A 26251-nucleotide genomic window follows, 5' to 3' on the forward strand; every position below is an offset into this window, starting at 1 on the left:
CGAATTTTGTTTCCCTGGGCAGAACCCTTTGTCAGTACCAGGTAGGCCACAGGCCTTAGGAGCCATCTTCCTTCTGGATTTCCTTGAATATCAAGATCCCGCCCAGGGACAAGCTGCCACCTGTGCTAACTCGGGCTTCTTTGAGAGTGCCCATGGAGCTCTGCAAACTGAGACCAGGAACGTGGGGTGGTGAGTTTAGTTTTCCGGGGCTGAAGCCTTTGTCAGTACCAGGTAGGCCCTCGGCCCTTCGGCGCCAGCTTCCGTCTGGATTTCCACGAATATCAAGATGCCGCCCAGGGACAAGCTGCCACCTGTGCTAACTCGGGCTGCTTTGAGACTTCCCATGGAGCTCTGCAAACTGTGTCCAGGAACGTGGGAAGTGAGGTTTGGTATCCGGGGCAGAAGCCTTTGTCAGCACCTGGTAGGCCCTCGGCCCTTTGGGGCTGGATGCCTGCTTTATTTCTGCGAGTATCAAGATGCCGCCCAGGGACAAGCTGCAATCTGTGCCAACTCGGGCTGCTTTGAGAGTGCACATGGAGCTCTGCAAACTGAGACCAGACGCGTGTGAAGACAGGTTTTTTCCTGAGGCAGAAGCTTTTGTCTGTACCAGGTAGGCCCTCGGTCTTAGGGGCCGTCTGTCTGCTAGATTTCCGCGAATCTGAAGATGCTGCCCAGGGACAAGCTGCCACCTGTGCCAACTTGGGCTGCTTTAAGAGTACCCATTGAGCTCTTAAAACTGAGACCATTAACGTGGGGTGCTGAGTTTTATTTTCCTGGGCAGAAGCATTTGTCAGTACCAGGTAGGCCATCGGCACTTAGGGGCCCCCTGCTCGCTGGATTTCCGCCATTATCAAGATGCCGCCGAAGGACAAGCTGCCACCTGTGCCAACTCGGGCTGCTTTGAGACTGCCCATGGAGCTCTGCAAACTGAGACCAGGAATGTGGGGTGCTGAGTTTTGTTTTTCGGGGCAGAAGCCTTTGTCAGTTGCAGGTAGGCCCTCGACCTTTAGGGGCCGGTTGGTAGCGGGATTTCCGCAAATATCAAGATGCCGCCCAGGGACAAGCTGCCACTTGTGCTAACTCGGGTTGCTTAGAGAGTGCCCATGGAGCTCTGAAAACTGAGACCAGGAATGTGGGGTGCTGAATTTTGTTTTCCCGGGCAGAAGCCTTTGTCAGTACCAGGTGGGCCCTCGGTCCTTTAGGGCTGGCAGCCTGCTGCATTTCCACGAATATCAAGATGCTGCCCAGGGACAAGCTGCCACCTGTGCCAACTTGGGCTGCTTTGAGAGTGCCCATGGAGCTCTGAAAAGTGAGACCAGGAACGTGGGTTGGCGAATTTTGTTTCCCTGGGCAGAAGCCTTTGTCAGTACCAGGTAGGCCACAGGCCTTAGGAGCCATCTTCCTTCTGGACTTCTGCGAGTATCAAGATGCCGCCCAGGGACAAGCTGCCATCTGTGCCAACTCGGGCTGCTTTGAGAGTGCCCATGGAGCTCTGCAAACTGAGACCAGCAACGTGGGAAGAGAGGTTTTTTCCTGAGGCAGAAGCTTTTGTCCGTACCAGGTAGGCCCTCGGTCTTAGGGGCCGTCTGTCTGCTAGATTTCCGCGAATCTGAAGATGCTGCCCAGGGACAAGCTGCCACCCTTGCCAACTCGGGCTTGTTTGCCAGTGCCCACGGAGCTCTACAAACTGAGACCAGGAACGTGGGGTGGTGGGTTTTGTTTTCCGGGGTTGAAGCCTTTGTCAGTACCAGGTAGGCCCTTGGCCCTTCGGCGTCATCTTCCTTCTGGATTTCCACGAATTTGAAAATGCCGCCCAGGGACAAGCTGCCACCTGTGCTAACTCGGGCTGCTTTGAGAGTGCCCATGGAGCTCTGCAAACTGAGACCAGGAATGTGGGGTTCTGAAATTTTTTTCCGGGGCATAAGCCTTTGTCCGTACCAGGTAGGCCCTCGGCCCTTCGGGGCCGGCTGGCAGCTGGATTTCCGCGAATCTGAAGATGCCGCCCAGGGACAAGCTGCCATCTGTGCCAACTCGGGCTGCTTTGAGAGTGCCCATGGAGCTCTGCAAAATGAGACCAGGAATGTGGGGTGGCGAATTTTGTTTCCCAGGGCAGAAGCCTTTGTCAGTGCCCGGTAGGCCACAGGCCTTAGGAGCCATCTTCCTTCTGGATTTCCACGAATATCAAGATGCCGCCCAGGGACAAGCTGCCACCTGTGGCAACTCGGGCTGCTTTGAGAGTGCCCACGGAGCTCTGCAAAATGAGACCAGGACTGTGGGTTACTGAGTTTTATTTACCCGGGCAGAAGCATTTGCAGTACCAGGTAGGCCCTCGGCCCTTCGGGGCCGGCTTCCTGCTAGATTTCCACGAATAACAAGATGCTGCCCAGGGCCAAGCTGCCACCTGTGCCAACTCGGTCTGCTTTGAGAGTGCCCATGGAGCTCTGCAAACTGAGACCAGGAACGTGGGACCTGAGGTTTGGTATCCGTGGTAGAAGCCTTTGTCTGCACCAGGTAGGCCCTTGTTCCTCAGGGGCAGGCTGCCTGCTGGATTTCCACGAATAACAAGATGCCACCCAGGGACAAGCTGCCACCTGTGCCAACTCGGGCTGCTTTGAGAGTGCCCACGGAGCTCTGCAAAATGAGACCAGGACTGTGGGGTACTGAGTTTTATTTACCCGGGCAGAAGCATTTGCAGTACCAGGTAGGCCCTCGGCCCTTCGGGGCCGGCTTCCTGCTAGATTTCCACGAATAACAAGATGCTGCCCAGGGCCAAGCTGCCACCTGTGCCAACTCGGGCTGCTTTGAGAGTGCCCATGGAGCTCTGCAAACTGAGACCAGGAACGTGGGGTGCTGAGTTTTGTTTGCAAACTACCAGCTCTTTTTCTTTTTAACACATAAAACTATAAAAAACAAAAACATTCAAATGAGTATCACACTAAAACCTCCATAATGAAATAAACAAATATTGAAATAACTGAAATTTCATCAAAAGTTTAATCAGAAAAAAAGTAATCCACTACCCTCAAGAGAGGATCTCTACTCCCAGAGATAAAATTAATTTAAAAAATCTATAATGAAAACTTTTCCCTTTAAACAACTCAGTATTAAAACAATGGCCCATAAGTTGTCATGGCCCATGAACAAGCTGTATAAAATCTTCTAGCAATAAAAAGAACTTCACAATAACAAAGCTCCCCAGACAACTGTTATCCATGACAAAATTAGGAACCAAAAAAATATATTTTTTTCTCTTGTAAAAAAATGTCCATAACCTTAACAAGAAAGACTTCTCTCCCTAAGTAAACTAAAAAAGACTATTCTAAAACTAGTGAATTAACTAGAAATTTTAGGTTTAGTTTTTTACAGGGTCAGTAAAAAAACAAAAAAAATTGTAAAAGAAAAAAAGTGTCCTAAAGAGTTCATTTTAATTCTTGCTACCTTTTTTCATTTATTTACTTTTAATAAATTTTTTTTCTACCCTTTTAAAATTTTAAGCCTACTTTGCCTTTTTTAAAATCTCATCTCACAACAAAATAAATACATGAATAATTACTGACACTATAACCTACCACACGCATCAATACACTATTTAAGAAATCTCAAAAATAGAACAATCTTAATTTAACAAACCAAAAGCACTACAATGTCATATTAAACCTTTTGCCAAAGTTTCTCTGATTTTCTAAAGTTCCCAGTAAAGGCTGTTTGGTTGTTTGGAGCTCCTGAGAACCTCTTGATGGTATTTCTCCAGGGAGTCCAACTCAGAGAACACAAACAATTGTAATTCCTTTTAAATGTCTCCTTGAGAGAATTTTTTGGGGATGGTAGTAGGGGCTCATGTGTCCTGCTTGGCACAGCCCAGGCAGGGCTCTCCCAGCCACATTCCACACTCCATTTCCCAGCTGGAGCCGCTGGTGCCTCTGAGTTGTGCTGCCCCAGCCCCAGGGATGCTCTCCTTGTCTGCCCATTCCCCCACGGGCTCTGGCCAGGGATGGACTCAGTGGGGGCTGCTGACATCCTCAGCAACTTGGAGGCTGCTGCTGAATTGTACTGCTCCAGAGGCTTGTTCAGCCTTCAGCTCTTTCGTGCAGGAATTCAGTGTCCCAGGGCTCATGAACATTCAGAACACCTGAACAAGCCAAGCCTCTGGGAATAATTTGATTTAATTTGCAAATCTTCTGTGGTTAATTAGACCTATTCCAGCAGTGTATTCAAAGTGAATATATTATACTTACAAAGATAGTGAGGAAATTGGTTTTTGCTCCTGTTTAGGTTTTTTTTTCTTGATCATACATTGATATGTGCAATCTCCAATTGACACTGAATCCAACTACCTCCTCATGCAGTTTGAATTGATATGAAAATCAAGACCCTTCATGGCTGACAATCCATCAGACTCTGTCCCTACCCCCTCCCCACTATTTCCCCCATCCAAGGCCTGGCACTCAGAGCAGCCTTGTGCAAATCTGAGCTCCCTCCAGCCCAGGCTGCACCTGCAGCTTTCAGCTCCTTGGCTCCAACTCCCACCTGCTTTCCTTGCAGAAGGAGCTGCCCGAGACACAGAGGCATGTTCATTTCTTGTCAGCCAACAAAGCCAAGGCAAGGCACAGCTCCATCAAATGCAAAAGTCATTCCTCTGCTGCATATTAAATCCACTTTGCACAGCAGACAGTCTCAGAGAAGTGGAAAACACCTTCTGTGCCCAGCACAGATCCCAAGGTCCCCACAAACCCTCTGTGCCCAAATTCTGCCCAGATTTGCTCTTTGCAGACACGAGTCACAGGCTGCAGTCAGGAGCTCCCTCCATGCCCAGAGGGAGTAAAAGAGAGAAAGTGGATGAAGAGCTCTCCTGTGCAGAGCCAAGGTCCAAGTGCTCTGCAGTGGCAGCCACAGCTCATCAGGTTTGTGTCTTTCGGGGGTCAGGGACTGGTGACCCTCAGAGGCACAGAATGGTTTCTTGCCAACAAACACAAGTTGAACATTGGAACAGTTTAATCACCATCACAGCTCTTCCCTCAGCTCTCTGTGATTTCCCAGCTGCATCTGACATGTCCCCGATCCCCAAGGCATTTCCATAGAGGAGCACTTTTAGACAAAGATATAAGAAAATGCAATTTTGTGATACATATAAACACAATTAAGGGGTTGACTAATGGGATATTTATTTGAACTTTGAAAAGACGGGGCAACTCGTTGAAGCTCAAAGCATAAAGCCAGTCAGTTGAGAGGCACTTGAATGACCAGAGAGCATCTGGAGGAGGAGATCTGGGAGCAAAGTGAAGAATATAGATCAAGCTGGTCTAGGGAAGAGATGTCCTTCGACATGGCCATTTAACCAGGAGAGCTGGAAACACTTGATGGAAAAGAGAGAGATTATATAATAGACTGAATATTGGTGACACAAGCAGATGGGAAGATCAGTATTTCTTCTCCTGACATCAATACACTTCCAGGAAATTCCTGTTCCTTGGGGGAAAATTTTGCCATTTCTTAAAAGTGCTCAAATGACCCAGACAATAAAGATTTGCTTGTATATTATGAAACCAGCAGGTATTAAAATTTGCCCCATTCCAGGCAGACATCAGCTGTGGGCCCATGAACAAGCAGTGCCACTTGTGCCCTGAGGTGTTGAGCTGGGATTGGATCTCTCTGAGAGCAGCTGAGGGAGAGCAGAGCACCTTGCAAGCTGCAGGTCCCTGCCAGCCCCGCAGGGCTCCTGTGCCATCAACATCTGCTCTGCTGCAGTCTGAAACAGGGCCCAGCATGGTGCCGGGATCATCAGAGAACTGAGGTGTGTGCTGGAATTCCATGGCCTCGCCATGGCGCAGCAGCCCTGCATTTCCCTCCTGCAGCCTTGCTCTCCAGCACAGCCATGGAGGCTCTTTGGGCTCCTGACTGTTCCTGCAGGCAGCAAGGGCAGCTGAGCTCTGCCTTTGGCACAGTCAGGCCTGGCCAGCGCAGACCATGCTCAGCAATTGCTTGTCTGTGCCTGGCCCGGCTGCATAGCCTCTTTGTGGCCCTGTGCTGGCCCAGCCATGGTGCCCCAGCCCCTGGGCAGCCCCAGCCCAGGCCAGGAGCATTGCGGCTGGGAAGGGCCCCTGTGCCGTGGTGCCCACAGCAGCACTGGGGCTCTGTGCCCCGTGGCCTCCCTGCTGGGCAGCCTCTGCCAGCTCCTGCAGAGCCCCTGGCACCTGTGGGGCTGCACAGACAGCCATGCCCCGGGCTCTGCCGGCCTCTGGGCCAGTAGAGAGGCAGCCAGGGCTGGCCATGGCTGGGAACAGGCCCTGAGCCCTGCAGGAGGATGGAGCTGGGCCACAGCCAAAGTCAGCCCAGGGCAAAGCTGGGCTCAGCAGTCAGGGCTGCCAAGGGCTGGGGACAGAGGCTGGCAGTGACAAATGTCCTGGGCCCCCTCCCTGCTCTGTCCATACCAATAATGGCAGAGAGCAGCCTCCTCTATGGGGCACTTGCCTGTTTTCAATGCCTTGCACAGGCGCTGGCCCTGCCCCACAAGGCCTGGCCTGAGTCCTGCCCTTGCCTGCTCAGCCAGGCTGAGATGAACACTGATGGTTTCTGGGCCAGGCTCTCTGAGCCCAGCCCAGCTCCCTGCAAGCTCTGCCAGCTGCCCTGAGCTCTGGGCAGCACCAAGGGCCTCTCCCCAGCCCAGCCCAGCCCAGCCGCCTCTGGCCCCACAGCTCTGCTCAGCCCAGGCTGCTCTGGCCACTGGCCCCACGGCCTCAGCCCCTGGCAAGGGCACACCAGCAGCTGCAGCTGCCACAGGACTCAGCTCCAGCCTTGGGGGAAGGAGCTTGGCCAAGGCCAAAGGAGTATGCCTGGGTGCCCTGCTCCCCTCTGGCTGAGGTGCTGAGCACTTAAGGGCCGAGTCCTGCCCTGGGCTCACAGCCACCCCAAATCCCTGGCCACACCCTGCCCCTGATCTCCACAGCCTGTCCTGTTTCCTTCATCCCTGCATTGCCAGGGACTTTCTGGGACAAGGGAGCTCTGCTCTGGGGATGGAGGGAGGTCCAAGAGCCACCACTGGAGTGGGAGCCACAACTCATCAGGTTTGTGTCCTTTGGGGATCAGGAACTGGTGAGACTCAGAGGCACAGAAAGTTTCTCTTCATGGCCAACAGACTATAGTAGAACTGGGCACAATTTAATACCAATCACACTCTTCCCTGAGCTATGTGCAATGTCCCAGCAGCATCTGCTGAGTCCACCATTCGGAAGTGATTTCCATACTCAAATTAATTTCAGACAAACATGGTTCTGTGATACATATAAACACAATTAAGTTCTTGACAAGTATAAGGATGCTCGTCCTGCAGTAGGGGCAAAACAGCTCAAATAATTCCTGATTTCCAAAGGTGTCAGTGGTGGATGAAGAAGGGGCTCAGGCTGCTTTTGGTGTTGAGGAAATGCTGAAACCAGCCTGACTCATTTCATCTCCTCCTGTCCTGGCTCATCTCCCCTCTTTCCCCTTCCACCCATTGGCTTTTGTCTCCCACCAGGCCCCCCGGTGAAGAGCCTGGCTCTGTGTTCTCCAGCACCTCCCTGGTGGCACTGCCAGGCTGGGATGAGGAGCCCCTCAGCCTTCCCTCCTCCAGGCCGGACAAGCCCAGCTCCCTCAGCCTCTGCTCACAGCCCAAGGGCTCCAGCCCCACCTTGGAGGCCCTTTCCTAACCCTGCTCCACCTGCCAGACATCTTTCCCGCCATGGCGAACCCAAACCAGGCCCCAGTGATCTGGATAATCCCCGGCCTTGATGTCCTGGTCACACAGCCCTGGCCCCTTGTCCCCATGTCAGGCTCTGGGGTGGATCCTGTGGAACATCCTTTGCTGGAGGCTGTGGCTCCAGGTGGGCTGGGGGGATCCCGGGGGACAGGGACCCCACTGGGCATGAACAGCATTGGACTTGTTGGGAGAAACTGTGAGGGGGCAGCTGGGGCAGAGTGACCAACCCAGTGACCTGACACAGCCCTCCTGGGATGTCACACAGCCCCTCTGGGATGTCATAGTCTGCTCTGTGATGTCAGACCTCTGCTCTGTGATCTCATAGCTGGCACTGTTATGTCACAGAGGCAGTCTATGATGTCGTAGCTGCTCCATGACCTCACATAACCCACTCTGTGATGTCATAGCACACTCTGTGACCTCATGTTACCAGATAATCAATTGCCTCCACCAGGTGAGCTGACACCTGGAGCTTGTTCTCCAAAACCCCAGGCCTATGGAAACCACACAATACCCATTGTGTCAGAAGGGGAACTGGAAGTTCACCAGCCTCAGTGTCCTGCCAGCTCAGCCAGGCCCACTGGGACATTGGGGTCCACGACCACCAGGGACCACCAGAGAGACCCCCAGGACAGAAGAACACATGCAAAAGGGGAGGGGAAATCTGTTAATGATTTTGGAGAAATGATTATCAGATGTGTGTTTAGTCCAGGACAATCAATGAATATGTGTGCAAAATACAGAAAATAAACAGAAACTTTCCTGTACTCAGCACACACGGCTTTGGGAGGAGCTTTCCCCCGTGTATCTGGCTGAATAAAGAATGCTGCTTCTTAATGCTGCATTGGTGTTTTGTGGTGGAGTTTTCTGTTTTAGCGAATTTTTGGTAACACTCCACTGCCAAGGAAAGCTCTGTCTCCTGCTGTTCACAAACAGAGCAGGGCTGGTGGCAGATGTGGGGGTTGGAGGCTGCCTGGGGCACAGTGACCATGAAATAATCAAGTTTTCAATGTTCTGGGAAAGAAGGAGGGGCAGCAACAAAACTTCTACCCTGGAATTAGGAAGGACTTGGCCTGTTTAGGATGCTGATTTTGGGAGTACTGAATCAGGTACTGTTTTTTCTAAGGGAAACAGCCCTTAGAAACAAAGGGGTCCAGGGAGGATGGACACATTTCAAGAAAGTAATCTTAATAGGGAAGGAGCAGCCTGTGGCAAAAGATGAGCTAGTGAGGAAAATGACTGTCCTGGTTGTCCATGCAGCTTTTGTGGGAACTTGGGGGAAAAAAGGACCGGCACCTCAAAAAGGGTTTAAGGAAGTTGTTACGTTATGAAAGAAGAAAACTTGAGAAATGAATGTGTAATTAGAATTAACCTGGTGGCTTCTGCAAAAAATACAAATGTTTTTTGTAAAAAATTTATAGCAAAAGGAGGGAGAAGGAGAACCTCTACTCTTTAGTGGATGCAGAGAAGAATATGGTAACTGAAGATAAGGAAAGGGCTGAATTGCTTAACACCTTGCTTGTTTCAATTTTTAACAACAAGACAGGTTGTCCTCAGCACAAGCGTTCTCCTGAGCTGGTAGACGGGCACAGGGAGCAGAACAGCCCCCTGGAATCCAGGAGGAAGCACTTGGTAACCTGCTGAGCCACTCAGATGCTCACAGGTGTCTCTGGGACTAGATGGGATCCATCCCAGGGGCATGAGGGAGCTGCAGCATGAGCTCCCCAAGCTGCTCTCCACCATTTCCCATCAGTCCTGGCTCAGCGGGGAGATGCCAGAGCACTGGAGGTGCCAGTGTGAGCCCATCCCCAGGAAGAGCTGGAAGGAGGTTCTGGGGAGCTCCAGGCCTATCAGCCTGACCTCGGTGCCCGGCAAGGTTATGGAAAAGATCACCTTGAGTGCCATCACAGGGTGCCCACAGGATGGCCGAGTGATCAGAGCCAGCCAGCGTGCATTCCAATATCTGCACTGATAATCTGGATGAGAGAGTTAGGTCCACCATCAGACAACTTTCAGATGACACCAAGCTGGCTGGGAGTGCTGATCTACTGGAGGGCAGGAGGGCTCTGCACAGGGCCCTGAACAGGCTAGATCCAGGGACCAAATCCAACAAGGTGAGGTTTTACAAGTCCAAGTGCCAGGTCCTGCACTTTGGCCACAACAACCCCTGCTGCACTACAGGCTGGGGACAGAGTGTCTAGACAGCAGCCAGGCAGAAAGGGACTGGCAGGGACTGACGGACAGCAGGCAGGACATGAGCCAGCAGTGTGCCCAGGTGGCCAAGAAGGCAAATGGCTCCTGCTGGCCTGGATCAGGAATGGTGTGGCCAGCAGGAGCAGGGCAGTGATTCTTCCCCTGTGCTGGGCTCTGGTTGGACAGCACCTTGAGTGCTGCACCGAGTTCTGGGCCCCCCAATTTAGGAAGGACGTGGAGGGGCAGGAGTAAGTCCAGAGAAGGGCAACAAAGCTGCTGAGAGGTCTGGAACACAAGTCCTGTGAGGAGCAGCTGAGGCAGCTGGGGTTGTTTAACCTGGAGAAGAGGAGGCTCAGTAGAGACAAGGCGGTGTCAGGGCACAGCTTGGACTGGATGATCTCCAAGGTCTTTTCCAACCTTGCTGATTCTGAGATTCTCTGAAACCACCCTTGGAGCACTTGCAGGATGAGCCCTGGGTCTCCTCCCCAGAAGCTCCAGCAGCCCAGGTGCCTCAGCTTCTCCTGCCAGCCCCAAAGCCCATCCTGTCAGTCCTGCAGAGCCTCTGCAGCTCCTCCTCATGGCCCAGAACAGGGAGCCCCACAGGCAGACACAGCAGCCCAGATGGGTCCCCCTGGCCTGGGGTGCCTGTGGCAAGGGAGCAGCAGGAGGCACTGCAGGAGCCTGCAGACAATTCCTGCAGCACTTGGAGGATGATCCTGCTCCCCAAGGGCCGTTCCCATGGGGCCAAGTCAGGAACTGCAATCGGAAGTGGGGCCAGAGAGGAAAGGGCAAACAGGGATGGGCTGTGTGCAGGGCTGGGCAAGAGGAAGGAAGTTTTACCAGGAAAGAGTAAAGGAAGAAAAAGTGAACCAAGGAAATGCTCAGGGCAGTTTGGGGGTGGCTGCCAGGCAGCCCTGGCTCTGAGCAACAGTGTCTGCAGTGGGACAGGAAACTCCCAGCTGATGGGAACAAACTTTCTGGCTGACTACAGAGGCCAGCACAAAGCTGAGTGCTTTCCCTGGTGTCCCCCCAGCCCTTGCTGGCCCCAGGGGCTGCTGGCATTTGTGCTCCCTCAGGTTCATGTCCCCACAGCAACAGCATGGGGGTGCTCCCGCCTGCTCTGTGCAATGCAAACAGGGGCTCCTGAGCCAGTGCTGCCGTGCCTGTGCCTGCAAAGATGCGGCACCTGTGTGAGCTGGGGGAGAGGCCAGGGCTGCAGAGGGGGGATGTTGTTGGCAGCTCCATGAGGATGCTCTGGGACGCTGCCCTGGGCTGTCCAGCGCTCTGGGGATGGATCAGCCCCTGTTCTGCTGCTCCTTCCCGTGTGCCCCAGGGCCCTTGCAGAGCACCAGCCATGCTGTTTGCCCCCAGCCTGCCCACGGCCACCCTGGGGCTGCTCACGGGGGTTTTCTGTGCTGTGCATTGGCCTGGCCATGTTCTTGAGACAGCCTGGGCAAGGAGCCTTGAGCCCCCAGGCCCTGGCCTGAGGTGTCAGCGCTGCCCCAGCAGTGCCCATGGCCTGTCCCTACTGCAGCCCCAGCACTGCCACCCCCACGACTGTGCCCGGCCCCGAGAGCACTCAGGCCCTACAGCAACACCAGGGCCACCAGGGCAGCGGGGCAGGGCCACGGCAGCAGCACTGGCAACACCAAGTGCTGCTGCTGCTGGGCACAGCTGCTGGGCCTGCACTGATCTGCGCCCAGCTCTGCACACAGACATTGCTGCTGCAGCTCCAGAGGAGGCCACAAAAGGGCATCTCTGCAGAAAACTCTGCTGGGAGATCCTTTAGTTCCTTTAAAGCCACCAAGAGCACAGCCCCTCATTGACACAGTCTGTGGCCACAGGAACGGTAGAGACAAACAAAATGAGAAATGGCACAAACAATGAACTTGCTTTGTGGAAAATATGAAAAAAATAAAACACAGCAAAAGAACCTCCTCAGTGACACCAACCAGTATCAATGATGACTTTTATTACAAATGAGGTTTTAAATTGGTCATCAGTTTAATGTTCCTGAAAGCATCCAGTTATCAGTCTCCACTCTGTAGCCTTGAGCTCCTGGTTCCTCAGGCTGTAGATGAGGGGGTTCAGGGCTGGAGGCACCACCGAGTACAGAACTGATAGGGCCAGATCCAGGGATGGGGAGGAGATGGAGGGGGGGTTCAGGTGAGAAAATATGGCAGTGCTGATGAACCACGAGACTACGGCCAGGTGAGGGAGGCAGGTGGAAAAGGCTTTGTGCCGTCCCCGCTCAGAGGGGATCCTCAGCACAGCCCTGAAGATCTGCACATAGGAGAAAACAATGAACACAAAACAGCCGAATCCTAAACAGGCACTAACAGCAATTAGCCCAAGTTCCCTGAGATAAGATTTGGAGCAGGAGAGCTTGAGGATCTGTGGGATTTCACAGAAGAATTGGCCCAGGGCATTGCCATGGCACAGGGGCAGGGAAAATGTATTGGCTGTGAGCAGCAGAGCATTGAGAAAGGCACTGGCCCAGGCAGCTGCTGCCATGTGGGCACAAGCTCTGCTGCCCAGGAGGGCCCCGTAGTGCAGGGGTTTGCAGATGGACACGTAGCGGTCATAGCACATGATGGTCAGCAGGGAAAACTCTGCTGAGATGAAGTAGAGAAAGAAAAAGAGCTGTGCAGCACATCCAGTGTAGGAGATGTTCCTGGTGTCCCAGAGGGAATTGTGCATGGCTTTGGGGACAGTGGTGCAGATGGAGCCCAGGTCAGTGAGGGCCAGGTTGAGCAGGAAGAAGAACATGGGCGTGTGCAGGTGGTGGCCGCAGGCTACGGCGCTGATGATGAGGCCGTTGCCCAGGAGGGCAGCCAGGGAGATGCCCAGCAAGAGGCAGAAGTGCAGCAGCTGCAGCTGCTGCGTGTCTGCCAATACCAGCAGGAGGAAGTGGCTGATGGAGCTGCTGTTGGACATTTGCTCTGGCTGGGCTTTGGGTGCTGCTGTGGAGAAAAAGACAGTGAAGAGTTGGAAGAGGTACCTGTCAGCACAATCAAAGCCATTTCCCATACACCCTCCACTGTAACACACACAGACACTTCTCTGTGTTTTCGAGTTCTGTGGTTTTCTTTATAGGCTCCCCCGAATCTGTCCTGCTGTTCTTGGATATCAGAAACCCTCAGCATTTCTGCTGCACCCAAAAAGAAGAGAGTGAGTTCCCTGAGGCTAGATGATGAGTGGAGAGTGAGGGGAGATGGTCTGTCACTCTATTCTGTGTGGAGATTGTCCTGGCTTTCACTTTTCTCAAATGAAGTGTATTCACACTCCCATGTTTCTCTTACAAACCCCCAGGTACTGCTGAGAGCAGATGGATCCACCACAGCCCAGCTCCACATTTGTAGCCATGGACTCACACTGCTCATTCACCCACTCAGCAGCATTTTCAGTGTCACTACCCCTCTGCCTTTTCCCATCAATCTTATAATGCAGAGATGCTCTAGGACAGGTTTGCATCCTAGATTGAAGCTCCCAGCTTGGACTGAAATCTCAGGGAGACTTCCAAGGGTCCTTATGATGGCATTGGATTAAGGGAGATGCAGCTCCTTCCCTGGCTGCACTGACAGCATTGCCCAGAGCCGGGCACTGGGGACAGCGTCACCCTGAGCCAGCTGTGCCCCCTGCCACAGCCCCCAGTGCTGGGCAGCTGCTCCCAGCCCTGTGCTCTGCAGAGGGAACTGGGCCCGGGGCTGCAGAGCTGCCCCACGGCTCTGCTGCAGCTCTGCCTGCACAGGAAGGGCTTCACGCCTTGGAGCCCCAGCCCTGATGGCAGAGGCTTGGCTGGGCGACAGGAGGGAGGGGGCTTGTTCAGAGGGAGGGGCTGCACTGGAGGGGCTCCTGTGGAGATTTCTAAACTGTCCCTGCCACAGCATTTCTGGGTTTTGTTTTCCCTCCTTCCCTGATCTTCTCTCTGCTTCCTGCAGATTTTCCTCCTGCAAGTGATTCCCTGTGCCTGATCTCTCCCTGCCAGCACTCACAGACCCCTGATCTCTGGGCACTCTCCTTGGCCTGACAGAACCCTGCCTGTCTGCAGGGCACTGGCTGGGGGCAGGTTCTGTTTGCAGCTTGGAGAAAGGACAGCTCAGACTGAGCCTGATGGGTCCAGCAAAGGTGATGCTGCTGCTGTCCATGGGCAGAGTGGCTGAAAGTGCATTAGGGATCTCCTGTGAACCTACTGATCACTAAAAGTAACAGTTCAGATATCCCAGGATGTTGTCAAATTTCATAAATAATAATTTGCAATCAACCTTTAATATTTATATCCCTCCGCTCCCTGCCATTCCCCAGCAGTAGGAAACTGAATACAAAATCTTAGGAAACATCCTAATTTTTTATCAAAATCCTGGTCTTGGAAATATTTTATTTCTAATAATAGAATATTAATATGACTGATAAAATAATAATATGACTGATCAGAACCCCTCAGCATGTCAGAGCTTCATGAGCATTTCACCTCCCCTGCACCAGAAATACCCAGAGTTGTACTCACAGGGTCTGTAGGCATTGGGATGTTGCAGCTGTAGGAGATCACTCCAGGAGCTGCAGCTGCATTGTCCTGCAGCCAGAGGTACCTGTGCCAAGGGCTGGCAGGGATTCTGCCCCAGGCACTTCTCAGCACCTTCCCAGCCCTGACTGATTGAAGCTCTCTGTGCCTCTGTGCTGTGCCTGGGCTGGCTGCAGGCAGTGCCCCAGCCCTGCTGGGCTGGCAGAAGAGCTGCTCATCAAGAGAAATGTGCTTTTGAAGCTCTTCTTGGTTGCCAGGAGCTGCCTCTGTGCCAGCAGCCCAGCCCAGCTCAGCAGCACAGAAACAGCACAAGGCCTTTAATGACCCTCTGGGGCTTTGTGCTCAGGCCCTGAACATCAGTCCCTGAGATGCAGCTGAAGAAACCTCTGCAGAACTCCAAGTCAGAATCACACTCCAAAGTTTCTTTCACTTTTAATGGGTCCCAGTGAGGGACATGACTGAGAAAGTGTCCCTAGGCCCCAGGCAGAGCAGAGAACTGCAGGCAGTGATGACAGGTGGGGACAAAGAGAAGCCAAGGCTTGGTGTCCTGGGGCACAGCAGGCTCTGTGCCACCAAGGGCTGGCAGGAGACACTTTGTCCTGAGCCACTGGAGCCTCCTGGCACAGCCCCAGCCAGGCTGGCCCCTGGCAGCCCCTTGTCCTGCCCTCAGCATCTCCCCCTAGCCCACATCCCAGTGGCCTCAAGGATCTGCTGGAAGGAGTCCCTGGGGAGCCTTGCTCAGCAATGGCCCTGGGCGCTCCTTCATGCTCCCAGGGACTGCAGGCTTTTCAAAGGACTTTGGCTTTTGCTTTTGCTTCGGAATCTGTGAGAGGTTTTTTGCAATCATGGCCACCAATTATCTGCTCTAATTAGTCCCTGGAGAGGCTTTGTCAGGAACAACACTCAGGGGGGCTCATTAATGCTTCAAGGTACTTCAGTAATTTTAAGGTACTTGGTGTTTCCTTTTGGTACAGACTCTGGTTGAGGTTTGTGCAATCATGGCCCCTATTATCTGCTTTAATGAGTCCCTGGAGAGCTTTATACTGACATTCAGTGCAGCTCATTAATACTTTGAGATACTCAAATTGTTTAAAGGTACTTTGGATTTTCTTTTCCACACTGAGTCTCTGAGAGGTTTTTGTGCTATCCTGGCCTCCAGTTTGCTCCTCCAAGGAGTCCATGAGGAGCCTGTGTTGGGGATGGACCTCAGTGGGACCCATTCATGCTTTGAGAAACTTTGGGTATTTCCTCTGACTCGGACTCCTGGCAAGGTTTGTGCAATCTCCTCTCAGGCCCTGAAGTTCAAAGGCTGAGCTCTAAAAGTACCACAGGGCTCATTAGGACGAAGCAAGTCCTGAGAAACCATGGCTCTGCCTTGATATCCCTCTGCTCTAATGCAGTTCATCAGGAAGATTTCCAACTGCACTGATGGAGAAATATTTCACAAAACTTCTAGGAAATATATATTTCTATTAAAAGGGTGTCTTTTACTCCTTTTCTTATTACACAAGAGCTGATTGCAGCCTTCTATGACAGATATTGATTCAGGGACTCTCCTAAGGAGGTCTGGCCTGCTCAGAGAAGCTGTTCCTTGAGCTCTGACCCAGTGTGGAAAACCTTGCTCCACATTCTCCAACCCCATCCTGTCTCTCTTTACTCACCTGGGACCTGCTTTGCTTGGAGAACTGGCTGCACTCAGGCAAAGAGGGATTTCCCTTCTTTTATTTTAGCAATCTGAAACTCCGAAGTTTCTCTGTTGAAAAAAGACACCCTCATCCAGTGTGTGCCAAGCCTAAGCCGCCACCAAAAACACTGCAGACCTGCCCTGGGCCGGCTGTGAGGGTGGATCATCATGCCAGCCTGCACTGGGCCATTGCAAGGGACTGTTGCCATGGACACTGCACTGACCCCTCTGCTGGCTTTGGCTGCCATGGCAGCCCACATGAGTTCATGTTTCCTTGGAAACTACCCCAAGGAGCCATTTCTGCAGCCAGGTTCCATGGCCACCTGCCTGCAGAGCTGTTGCTGTCCTCGGCTGCCATGGCAACCCTCGGGACAAAGCGGTGCCAGGGCTATTCCAGGTACAGTTGCAGTGACACTTGTTGATACCACCAGTGCCCTGGCAACGGCCACAGGGACCCTTCCCTTAGTTTCGAGCCACAGCAACCACGACCTGGACCCCTTGTGATAGGTTAGTTATTGTCGCAGTGAGGATGGCTGCAACAAACCTCTCTGGTTCCTTGACTTCATAGCGAGGGTGGTGAAAATAAAAAGGAGCAGGTTCAATGGAGTTGCCCAAAAAGATCTTTAATAACGAGGCGAAAAACAACAAACGTGGAGAAGTCAAGCACAGTACAAGTGGTGGGATCCAAAGACCTGAGATAAAGGGGAAGCAACAATAGATACACTTGGGGGTAGAACACTCTACGACAATAACCATAGAGGGGAAACAAGTAACCAATAAGGAAGCAGAACTTGGACAACTTAGCATAACAATCCTTGCTTCCACGAGGCCCCACAAGGTCACAGTGGTCCCTTGGATCCATGGTACTCTGCAGTGCCACAATGGCCCCTTCATTTCACAAAGCCACCAAGTGTCACATTGGTCTCCATAGAAAGGAAACCACAGAGCCCTCATGTTTCAGGAGCTGATGAACAGCAGCCACCAGAGGCCAAGGCAAGCCTGGCCTGTCTGTCCTGGCAGATTTGCTTGGAGCAATTCTTGGATATTCAAAATTATGAATGCAGAGTCCTAATTTTAGACATTTGTGCCCAGAGAAGAGGGATATTTTTCTCCCATAAAAAGAAAAGCACAGAACCCTTTCCAGTGTTTGGAAAACAGGTGAGTGCTGGCCCTCAGGAATCAAAGACCAGCCAGACCTGTCTGTCCTGGCAGCTTTTGTCTGGCAGCAATCCTTGGATATACAGAAATTTGGAGGTGGAATCCTAAGTTTGGCCATGGATACCTGGAAAAGATGGACAGTTCTTTTCCATAAGATGGAAAGCCCAGAGCCCCAGTGTTTCAGGGGCAGATGGGAGTGGCCTTCCACTTTCCAAGGTCAGCCAGACCTGCCAGGTGACCCCTGAGAGGCCAAGGCAGCCACAGCTATTTCGCGTTCCCTTGGTTCCACAGGGCCCTGCAGTGTCACAATGGCTCCTTGCTTCCCTGACGCCTTGCAATGTCACAATGGTTCTCTTGCTTCCATGATGTCCTGTGGCACCATAACGGCCCCTTGGTTACCCAAGTCCTTAAGGATCTTAATGGTCTCCATGGTTCCACAAGGCCCCACAGTGCCATAATGGTCTTTGAGTTCCATTAAGCCCTGCTGTATCACCATGGCCCCTTGGTTCCATTGGCTCCAGTGGTGCAACAATGATCCCCTTGGTTCCACAAGTTCCCATAGTGTCACAGTGGCCCCTTCCTTCCATGAGGCCCTGCAGGGTCACAATGGCCCTTTGGTTCCATGGGGCCCCACAGTGTCACAAGGGTCTCCATGATTCCATGGGGCCCTGCAGAATCACAATGGCCCTTTGGCTCCACGAGGCCCTGAAATGCAGCAATGGCCTCTTGGTTCCACAAAGCCCTGCTGCTTCACACTGGCCCTGTGAGACCATGCAGCCCAACAGAGCCACAAAGATGTCCTTGGTTCCATGAGGCCCCCCACAGGGTCACAGTGGCCCCTTGGATCCATGATACACACAGTGTCACAATGGTCCCCTTGGTTCCAGAAGTTCCTACAGTATAACAGGCTCCATAAGGGCCTGCAGTGTCACCATGGCCCCTTGGTTCCACAAGGCCCCACAGTGTCACCATGGTCTCCATAGGAAGGAAACAAGCGAGCCCCAGTGGTGCAGGGGCAGATGAGAGGCAGTCACCAGAAGCCAAGGCCAGCCAGACTTGACTGTATTGGCAGATTTCATCTGGGAGCAACCCTTGGGTGTAGGGAATTTTAGAGGTGGAATCCTAATGTCAGTCATGGGAGCCTAGACAAGAAAGACAGTTCTGTTCTATAGGAAGAAAAGCACGAAGCCCCAGTGCTTCACAGTCAGATGGGAAGTGGCCCCTGACATGCCAAATTCAGTGGGACTTGTTAGACAGCTCCCAGGAGGCCAAACCAAGCAGACCTGTTCCATGTTCCCTTGATTTCATGGAGCCCCATACTGTCACAAAGGTCTCCTTGATTCCATGAAGTCTTGCAATGTCACAATGTTTTCTTGGTTTCATGAGGCCCAACAGAGTCACAAGGGTCCCTTGGCTCCATGCAGCCCCGCTGTGTCACAATGGCTCCTTGTTTCTATGGGCCCCACTGTTTGATCATCGACCCTTGCTCCTATGGGGCCCCTGAGTTGCACAATGGTCTCCTTGATTTCATGAGGTTCCACAGTCTCATCACAGTTTCCTTGCATCTCCATTGTCACAACTGACCCATGGTTCCATGAGGTTCCGTAGTGTCACTGTGGTCGCTGTCAGAGGCTGGATGAGATCGATGTCCCGAGACACCTTGGGATGCTCGGAATGCCTGTGTGGGGCCAGGGCCGGGTCAGGCCTTGGTTTGTGGTGGGACAGAGCCCCGCCCCCAGCCCTGGCCTGGCACAGCTGTCAATCACACTGCAGGGGCAGTGCTAACCCAGCTCTGATTGGCTGAGCTGTCAATCAATCACACACTAGAAGCACCTGTGCTGCCCTGACTCTGATTGGACAGGCACCTGGCAGTCCCACCCCAGGGGCGGGCCCATGGAGGCCCAGGGGGTTTAAAACCAGAGCACGAGGCCAGCCCATGGTCTGGATCCTGTCTTCTCTCGGGGTTCTTCTGTTTGTGATGCTGGAACCTGAGCAGCTGGTGCCTATGTGTTTGTCTTTGTATAGATCTTTTGTCTTGCTGCTGTTCTCTCTTTTTTCTCCTAATCCTCCTTACCTGAAACATTTTTGGGTAACTTAACATCAAAAGTGTTAATGTTTTTAGGTTAAATGGGCTAAGCTAATGAAGTTAACACTATAATAAGAGTTCTATGTTGAAGTGGATGTTGTGTTTAAACCTTTGCCAAAGTTCCTTGACTGCCTGTATTTTGCCAGTAAAATTTTGTGTCATTTTGATATCTTAGCTCATTTGGTTAGAGCATGGTGCTGGTATCACTGAGGTTGTGGCTTCAATCCCTGTGTGGGCCATTCACTTAAGAGCTGGACTTGATGATCCTTGTGGACCTCTGCCTACCAAGAATATTCTTTGCATCTGCCCGGGTTGAGAATATCTGGTTGGTGTTTCTCCTGTGCACTGAACTCAAGTCAAGGAGCCTTTGGTTGCCCCCAGCATTTCAGTGTTCAGGGGTGTTGCAGCCTTGCAGGCTCACAATGGCCTCTTGTTTCCATGAGGCCCCAGACTGTCCTACTGGGGCCCCTTGGTTCCATGGGCCCCAACAGTGCCACAATGATCCCCTTGGTTCCACAACTTCCCACAGTGTCCCACTGGCCCCTTGGTTCCATGAGGATCTGGAGTGTCACACAAGTTGATGGCATTTGTCCTCACTGCCCCTCACATCCCACTGCCCCACAAACAGCCCCAAGGCACCCGTGAGGGACAGGCCCTGCTGTGCCAGGCTGGGCTCAGGGCTTGGCCTTTCTGCTTCCCCCAAGCAGCCCAGGCCTTGCTCAGCATTGCAGTTGCCTGCCCAGAGCCTTGGGCTGCCTGCAGTCCTGGCCTCAAGGATCTGCTCTCAGCAGTCCCTGGGGAGCCTTTGGCACTCCCGGCCCTCAGTGGGGCTCAGTGATGCGCCAAGGGACTTGGAGTTTTGCTTCTGACTCCTGAGCAGCTTCTTCAGCCTTCTCTCAGTGCCTGAGGGTGCTGGACTCAGCCCCTAATCCACCTTGGGGACCATTAAAATACAGAAAGCCCTTGGGGGCTCTTTGTCTTCCTTCAGTGGTGTTCAGTTCTCCAGGGCTTGTGCAGCTCATTGGAGTCAGTTTGGAGTTCCATTAAGGAGAAAGATTTTAAAGTGCACCTCATGACTTTTTTTCTTAAATCAAGTGGGTATTTTTTTTATTTTCCAGTTCAGAGAAGAGCTGATAGGAGCGTTCCCCAGGTGATCTTGATGCTGAGTGTCTCCTTAGGAGGTCTGGGCAGGGAGAAGAATGAGTGCCTTGAGGGCTGACCCTGTTTGGACAAGCTGCTCCTCACCCCCAGCCTCACCATGTCTGACATGGCCCAGCTGGCACTGACATCCCTGTGCCCTGCAGCAGAACCTTGTCCCCTGAGCTCTGCAGCTCCATGGCCCAGCCCATTGCACCATGTGCCACCTGCTCTCCTCAGGGCTCTGCCTGCACACAGGCCCAGGAGAAGTTTTCCTGTTGGCAGGGAAAGGAATGGAAAAGCTTGAGCAGGTTTTCTGAACAACGAACTCTACTCAGGAACCAGCTGCTCAGTCTAGGCTGCCTGGAATGGTGTCACCTTTCTGCCAGGGACAGTGTGAGCAGAAATGATCTCTGGAAGCAGAATCCTCTGAATCTTGCAGCTGAATTGTCTGTCCCTGTCCTTTCCCTGGATCTCTGTTCCAGATGGAAGCTGCTGGTGCCTTCCTCACCTTCAACCTCTCTCTTGAATGCAAACAGATATTCCCTGGTGTGTTAAGCAGGATTTGCTCAATGTTTCTACAAAACGTTTGTGTTCCTCATGGAACAAAGGGGCCATTTTGACATTGAGGGGGTGACGTGGAAGCCAGGAGTCAATTGTGGCCCTGGGGTCCCATGGAACCAAGGGGCCATGGTGACACAGCAGGGCCACATGGATTCGGTGGTCCATTGTGACACTGTGGATCCAAGGAGACCATGGAGACACCCCCAGAACCTCATGGAACCAAGGAGTCCATGGTGACCCAGCGGAGCTGCATGGAGCCAATGGTCCATGCTGACACTGCCCATCCAAGGAGTCCATTGTGACACTGTGGAAGCTCATGGAGCAAGGGAGGCCATTGTGACACTGGAGAACTTCATGACACCAAATATCCATGGTGACATAGCAGGGCATCATGGGAACCAAGGAACCGCTGTTGGCAGTGCGGAACTCATGGAGCCAGGGGCTCTTTTGGCACTGCAGAAGCAACACAGCTGCTGGACCTTGTCCCCTGTCCCTGCACAGCTCCTTGGCAGGCACGGCAGGAGCAGCACCCTGGGAGCCTCGGGAATGCCCGTCTGGGATGCATGGCACACACTCCCAGGGGCTGGAATTCCAGTTCCCAGCCAGGAAAAGATGTTCCTGCCCTTGAAGGCAAAGCTCTTAAGTTGGAGCCAAAGGCCAAGTGGAGCAAGATCCTACAGTGGCATTTCACTGCCAGCCTTCATCACTTCACCCATGGCTGTTGTAGCTCCTGCATTGGGAATTAAATCAGGGCAGGGTCTTTGGTGGGAGCTGCCCTGGGTCAGGAGAGACACTGAGAGAGAAACAGAGCAGGCAAAGAGAGGCAGGAGAGAAAAGAGGACAGAAACACAATCAGCTGAGAAGGTTGCACTCTGAAAAGAGAACTGGAACTGAAAGAAAATGTATGGGAGAGAAAGAAATAACTTTGTACCTTTATTTCCTATCAAAACACATTTTCCTCCCTTTCTCACAAACCTTCTCCCAGTGTCATTCAGCAGGGCTGTCAGATAGTTCTTTGTTCGAAGTGGCGGTCCCAGGCTTTGGCCACAAGGAAACAGGGAATGGGGATTTTCCTGCTCCTGGGGAGTTTGACATCCTCAGCTGAGGAGAGGAGGAGGCACCAGAAGAAAAGGGCAGCTGGGCTTCACCCTTCCTAAAGAGTGAGGGGGGAAAAAATGTCTTGTGCTGTCTGCAGCTGCTCCCACAGAGATGTGAGGGCTGATCCCAGAGCCCCAAGGGTCACAGTCAGGGCTGCCCTCAGGGAATGCTCGCCTGGTATTGAGGGGCAGGATGGGAGCACCTGGATCTAGGAACACCCAGCTGCCCCCCATGTTTGGAGGTGCCTGAGGAGGGCTGGGACGATGCCTGGGACATCCTGCAGTGACATCCCCACTGTCCCACTCTGGATGAGCTCAGTCCCAAACCTGACCCTGATCCTGGTCTCAATCTCACTTCACGTTTAGACACACTCACAGTTCTGAATTTAATCTCATTCCAGTCCCAGACTCGTCTAGCCCCAGACCCAATCCCAACCCCAGCCCTAAAGCCAATCCCATGTCTAGCCTGAACCCCAATCCCAGCTCGAATCCAAATCTCAGCCCCAACTCCAGCCCCAGCCCCAATTCCAGCCCCTTCCTAAATCCTCAGTCCCAAACCAAATCCCAGGTTCAGCCTTTCTGCGGCTTTGGGGGTGTCTCTGTCCCTCTGATCCCGATGATGTTTGGGTGGGGTCACACCAGGGCCGAGAGGGGCAGAGACCCCCCAGGGATGAGAAGGTCGGAGAGCCCCCCCAGCCCCGAGCACCCTCAGCAGTGAGAGGGACACAGAGCCCCTGGTCCCCAGCCCTGCACAAGCATTCCCTGAGGCCAGAGGGATGGAGAACCCCCGAGCATCCTCCAGGACAAGGGGACAGAGACCCCTGAGCATCCCCTGGGCTGCGAGGGACAGAGACTGTCCCGAGCACCCCCTGGCACAGGGATGAGAGGGAGGGAGACCCCCCAGGCATTCCCTGGGGTGAGAATGATGGAGACCCCCTGGGGAATGGCCCCCACTGAGGCCATCCCTGGCCAGAGCCCGTGGGGGAATGGGCAGACAAGGAGAGCGTCCCTGGGGCTGGGGCAGCACAACTCAGGGGCACCAGCGGCTCCAGCTGGGAAATGGAGTGTGGAATGTGGCTGTGAAAGCCCTGCCTGGGCTGTGCCAAGCAGGACACACAAGCCCTGACTGCCATCCACTAAAAAACTCTCTCAATGAGACATTCAAAAGGAATTACAATTGTTTGTGTACTCTGGGTTGGGAAATACCAAGTACTGGAGAAATACCAACAAGGAAATACCAAAAGGAATTACAATTGTTTGTGTACTCTCGGTTGGGAAATACCAATACTGGAGAAATACCAACAAGAGATTCTCAGGAGCTCAAAAATACAAAACAGCCTTTACTGGAAACCTTAGAAAATCAGAGAAACTTTGGCAAAAGGTTTTGTATGACATTAAATCAACAAAAAACACTTCTCAAAGCATTGACTTGGCCCATTCAACTTGACAAACTCTAAGCCTGTTCAATTTTAAGTCACTCAAAATTTGCTGGGGGGGGTTATTAGATGAAAAAACACTGAAAGAGAGAAAGACTAAAAGATACAGAGAAGCAAACCTACAGCTACCAACTCCTGGATTCCAGCGGTGTTCAGATGGAAATTCCAAGAGGAGGTAGGGTCAAGATGTGTGCTTGCCTTGTGGTCAGCCTTCAATACCCCTTGGTCTTCCTGGGCCCTTCCCCCAGGTAGGGCTTGGGCTCATTTGGTCCCTCAGGAGCTGGGCTGGGGGCTGCAGAGGTGGCTGTGGAGCATTGCCTGTGCTGTGCCAGGGACTGGCAGCCACTGCTGGGCTGGGATAGAGGCTCTGGGGGGATTGGGGTTCCAGGGCAGGGCAGTGCTGGGCTTCCAGGGCAGGGCAAGGCTGGACCTGCCCCTTCCTCCCCACACACAAAATGTTTTGATCCAACAATCTCCTCCAGTGTGTCACAACAGGCAATGTTCGAGGTGTCATCCCAAATCTGGCCATGGGCACCTGGCCAAGAAGGACAGTTCTTCTTTTCCATAGGAAGGAAAGCAGAGAGCCCCAGTGTTTGGAAGGCAGGTGAGAGCCTCACTAGTCCAAGGCCAGCCAGACTTGTCAGCAATGACAGATTTTGTCTGGGAGCAGTCTTTGGATATAGGGAATTTTGGTGGTGGAATCCCAATCTCAGCCATGGGTGCCTGGAGAAGCAGGACAGTTCTTTCCCATAGGAAGGATAGCACCGAGCCCTCCCCAGTGTTTTGGGGGCAGACAGGAGGTGATCCTCACTAAGCCATTGCCAGCCAGACTTGTCCTGGCAATATTCCTGTGGGAACAATCTCTGGGTATAAGGGCATTTGGTGATGAAATCCCAATTCTGCCCATGTATGCCTGGAGAAGGACAGATCTTTTCCATTGGGAAGGAAAGCACGGAGCCCCAGTGTTTCAGAAGCAGATGAGAAGAGACCCTCAATGTTCCAAGGTCAGCTGGACCAGTCAGGTGGCCCCTGGGAGGCCAACACAATGATTCCAACGATCCCATGAGGCCTTGAAGTGTCACAATGGTCTCCTTTGGCTCCACAGAGTCACAATGGACCATTGATGACAGGGGGCCCCTCTTTGTCCCCCTGGAGCTTTGGTTCCATGCAGCCCTGCAGTGTCACAATGGTGTCCTTTGGTGTCCCAGTGTCACAGTGGTCCGCTGATAACACGAGGCCCTGCAACGTCACAATGGAACTTTGGTTCCATGCAGCCCTGCAGTGTCACAAAGGCCTCTTGGTTTCACGAGGCCCCACAGTATCACAATGGTGCTCTTGGTTCTGTGGGGACCCCCAGGGTCACAATGCTCTCACTGGTTCCATGAGGCCTCACAGTGTCACAATGCTTTGGTTATTCCAGGGATCCTCATAGCATCACAACGGTCTCCATGATTCCATGAGTCCCCTCAGTGTCACAATGGTCTCCAGGGTGCCATGGTGCCCCACAGTGTCACTATGACCACTTGGTTCCATGAGGCTGTGATTGGTCCTAATGATCTTTCCATGGTTCCATGAGGCCTTGCAATGTCACAATACACCTTTGGCACCATTGTGAGACCATGGGGTCCCACAGTGTCACAGTGGCCCCTTGGTTTGATGGAGCCTCGCAGTGTCACACAGATCCCTACACTCCATGGAGCCACACAGTGTCACAATGGTCTCTTGGTCTCACAGAGCCCCACAGTGTCACAATGGTCCCTTGGTTCCATGGGCCCTGTGCTGCTGCATTCCCCCCTCCCCTTCTCAGGCCACCGTGCCAGCTGAGAAATGCTCCTTGGGCCTCGGCCTGGGCCAACAGCCCCTGGGCTCAGCTCCTCTGCAGCTCACCACAAACACTGGCTGCCCCAGGAACTGCTGCTGCCCAAGGAGCTCCTGGTGTCTGTAGGAGCAGCCCTGGGAACTGGTTTTGTTCCCTCAGTGGCACAAAATCCCTGTTCTCACACTGCCAAAGAAAGCTGCTGATGCCGAGTGCGGCCAGGATGAACCATTGCTGGGACTGAAGCCCCTCTCTTGGGGCCCTACAAACAGCGCTCCAAAAGGAGCCCCTTGGAGCTCTCCTGGGCCAGCGACTCCCTCTGAGTGGGGCCTCTCCCAGCCAGGAACTCTCCCGTTTGCTGCACTCGGGGATCCCTGAACAGCGACAGAGCCTGGGCCGATCCCCCCACTCCTCCAGGCTCAACCCTTTGCCCGCTGGGGAGATGCCAAAACCTCCCCAGTGAGCATTTCCCTGCCCTCAGGGGAATTTCTCACAGGTGCCTTGCACTGACTCTATGGTGTCTGTGTGCAGACAGGAGTGCCTGTGCTGGGGAAATGGGGCAGAAATGCTGCTCTCTGAGGGGCTTGAGTGCCTTGGATAGCTGAGTCAGTCAGATATCCAGATATCAGTAAGTAAGGTTAAGTCATGAGGTCCAAGCTAAGTGAAATGCTGCTAAGAGTTGTTCTTTTGCTATGTTGTTAAGTTTAATATAAGGTAAGTTATTAGCTAAGTGAAACAGAGGAATACAGCTATTCCTCTGTTAAATTGCTGAGTCATAGGTTGTAAGTTAGGTTTAATACTGTTCAGTGCTGTTCTTTTGCTAAAT

General features: G+C 52.9%; 1 protein-coding gene across 1 annotated transcript; it reads right to left on the reverse strand.

The window, feature by feature from the left end:
- Window positions 1–11929: 11929 nt before the first annotated feature.
- On the reverse strand, window positions 11930–12862 carry LOC119696843 (olfactory receptor 14J1-like). Its single transcript, XM_038126681.1, has one exon. It carries the CDS (start codon window positions 12860–12862, stop codon window positions 11930–11932), a length of 933 nt encoding a protein of 310 aa, XP_037982609.1.
- Window positions 12863–26251: the final 13389 nt, after the last annotated feature.

The sequence above is a fragment of the Motacilla alba genome, unplaced genomic scaffold (genome assembly GCF_015832195.1).
Source record: "Motacilla alba alba isolate MOTALB_02 unplaced genomic scaffold, Motacilla_alba_V1.0_pri HiC_scaffold_50, whole genome shotgun sequence".
In the NCBI taxonomy this organism is placed as follows: domain Eukaryota; kingdom Metazoa; phylum Chordata; class Aves; order Passeriformes; family Motacillidae; genus Motacilla; species Motacilla alba.

What these genes read in the sequence shown, in the direction of transcription:
- LOC119696843 (XM_038126681.1), bottom strand. Translation starts at nt 12,862, where the DNA reads ATGTCCAACAGCAGCTCCATCAGCCACTTCCTCCTGCTGGTATTGGCA.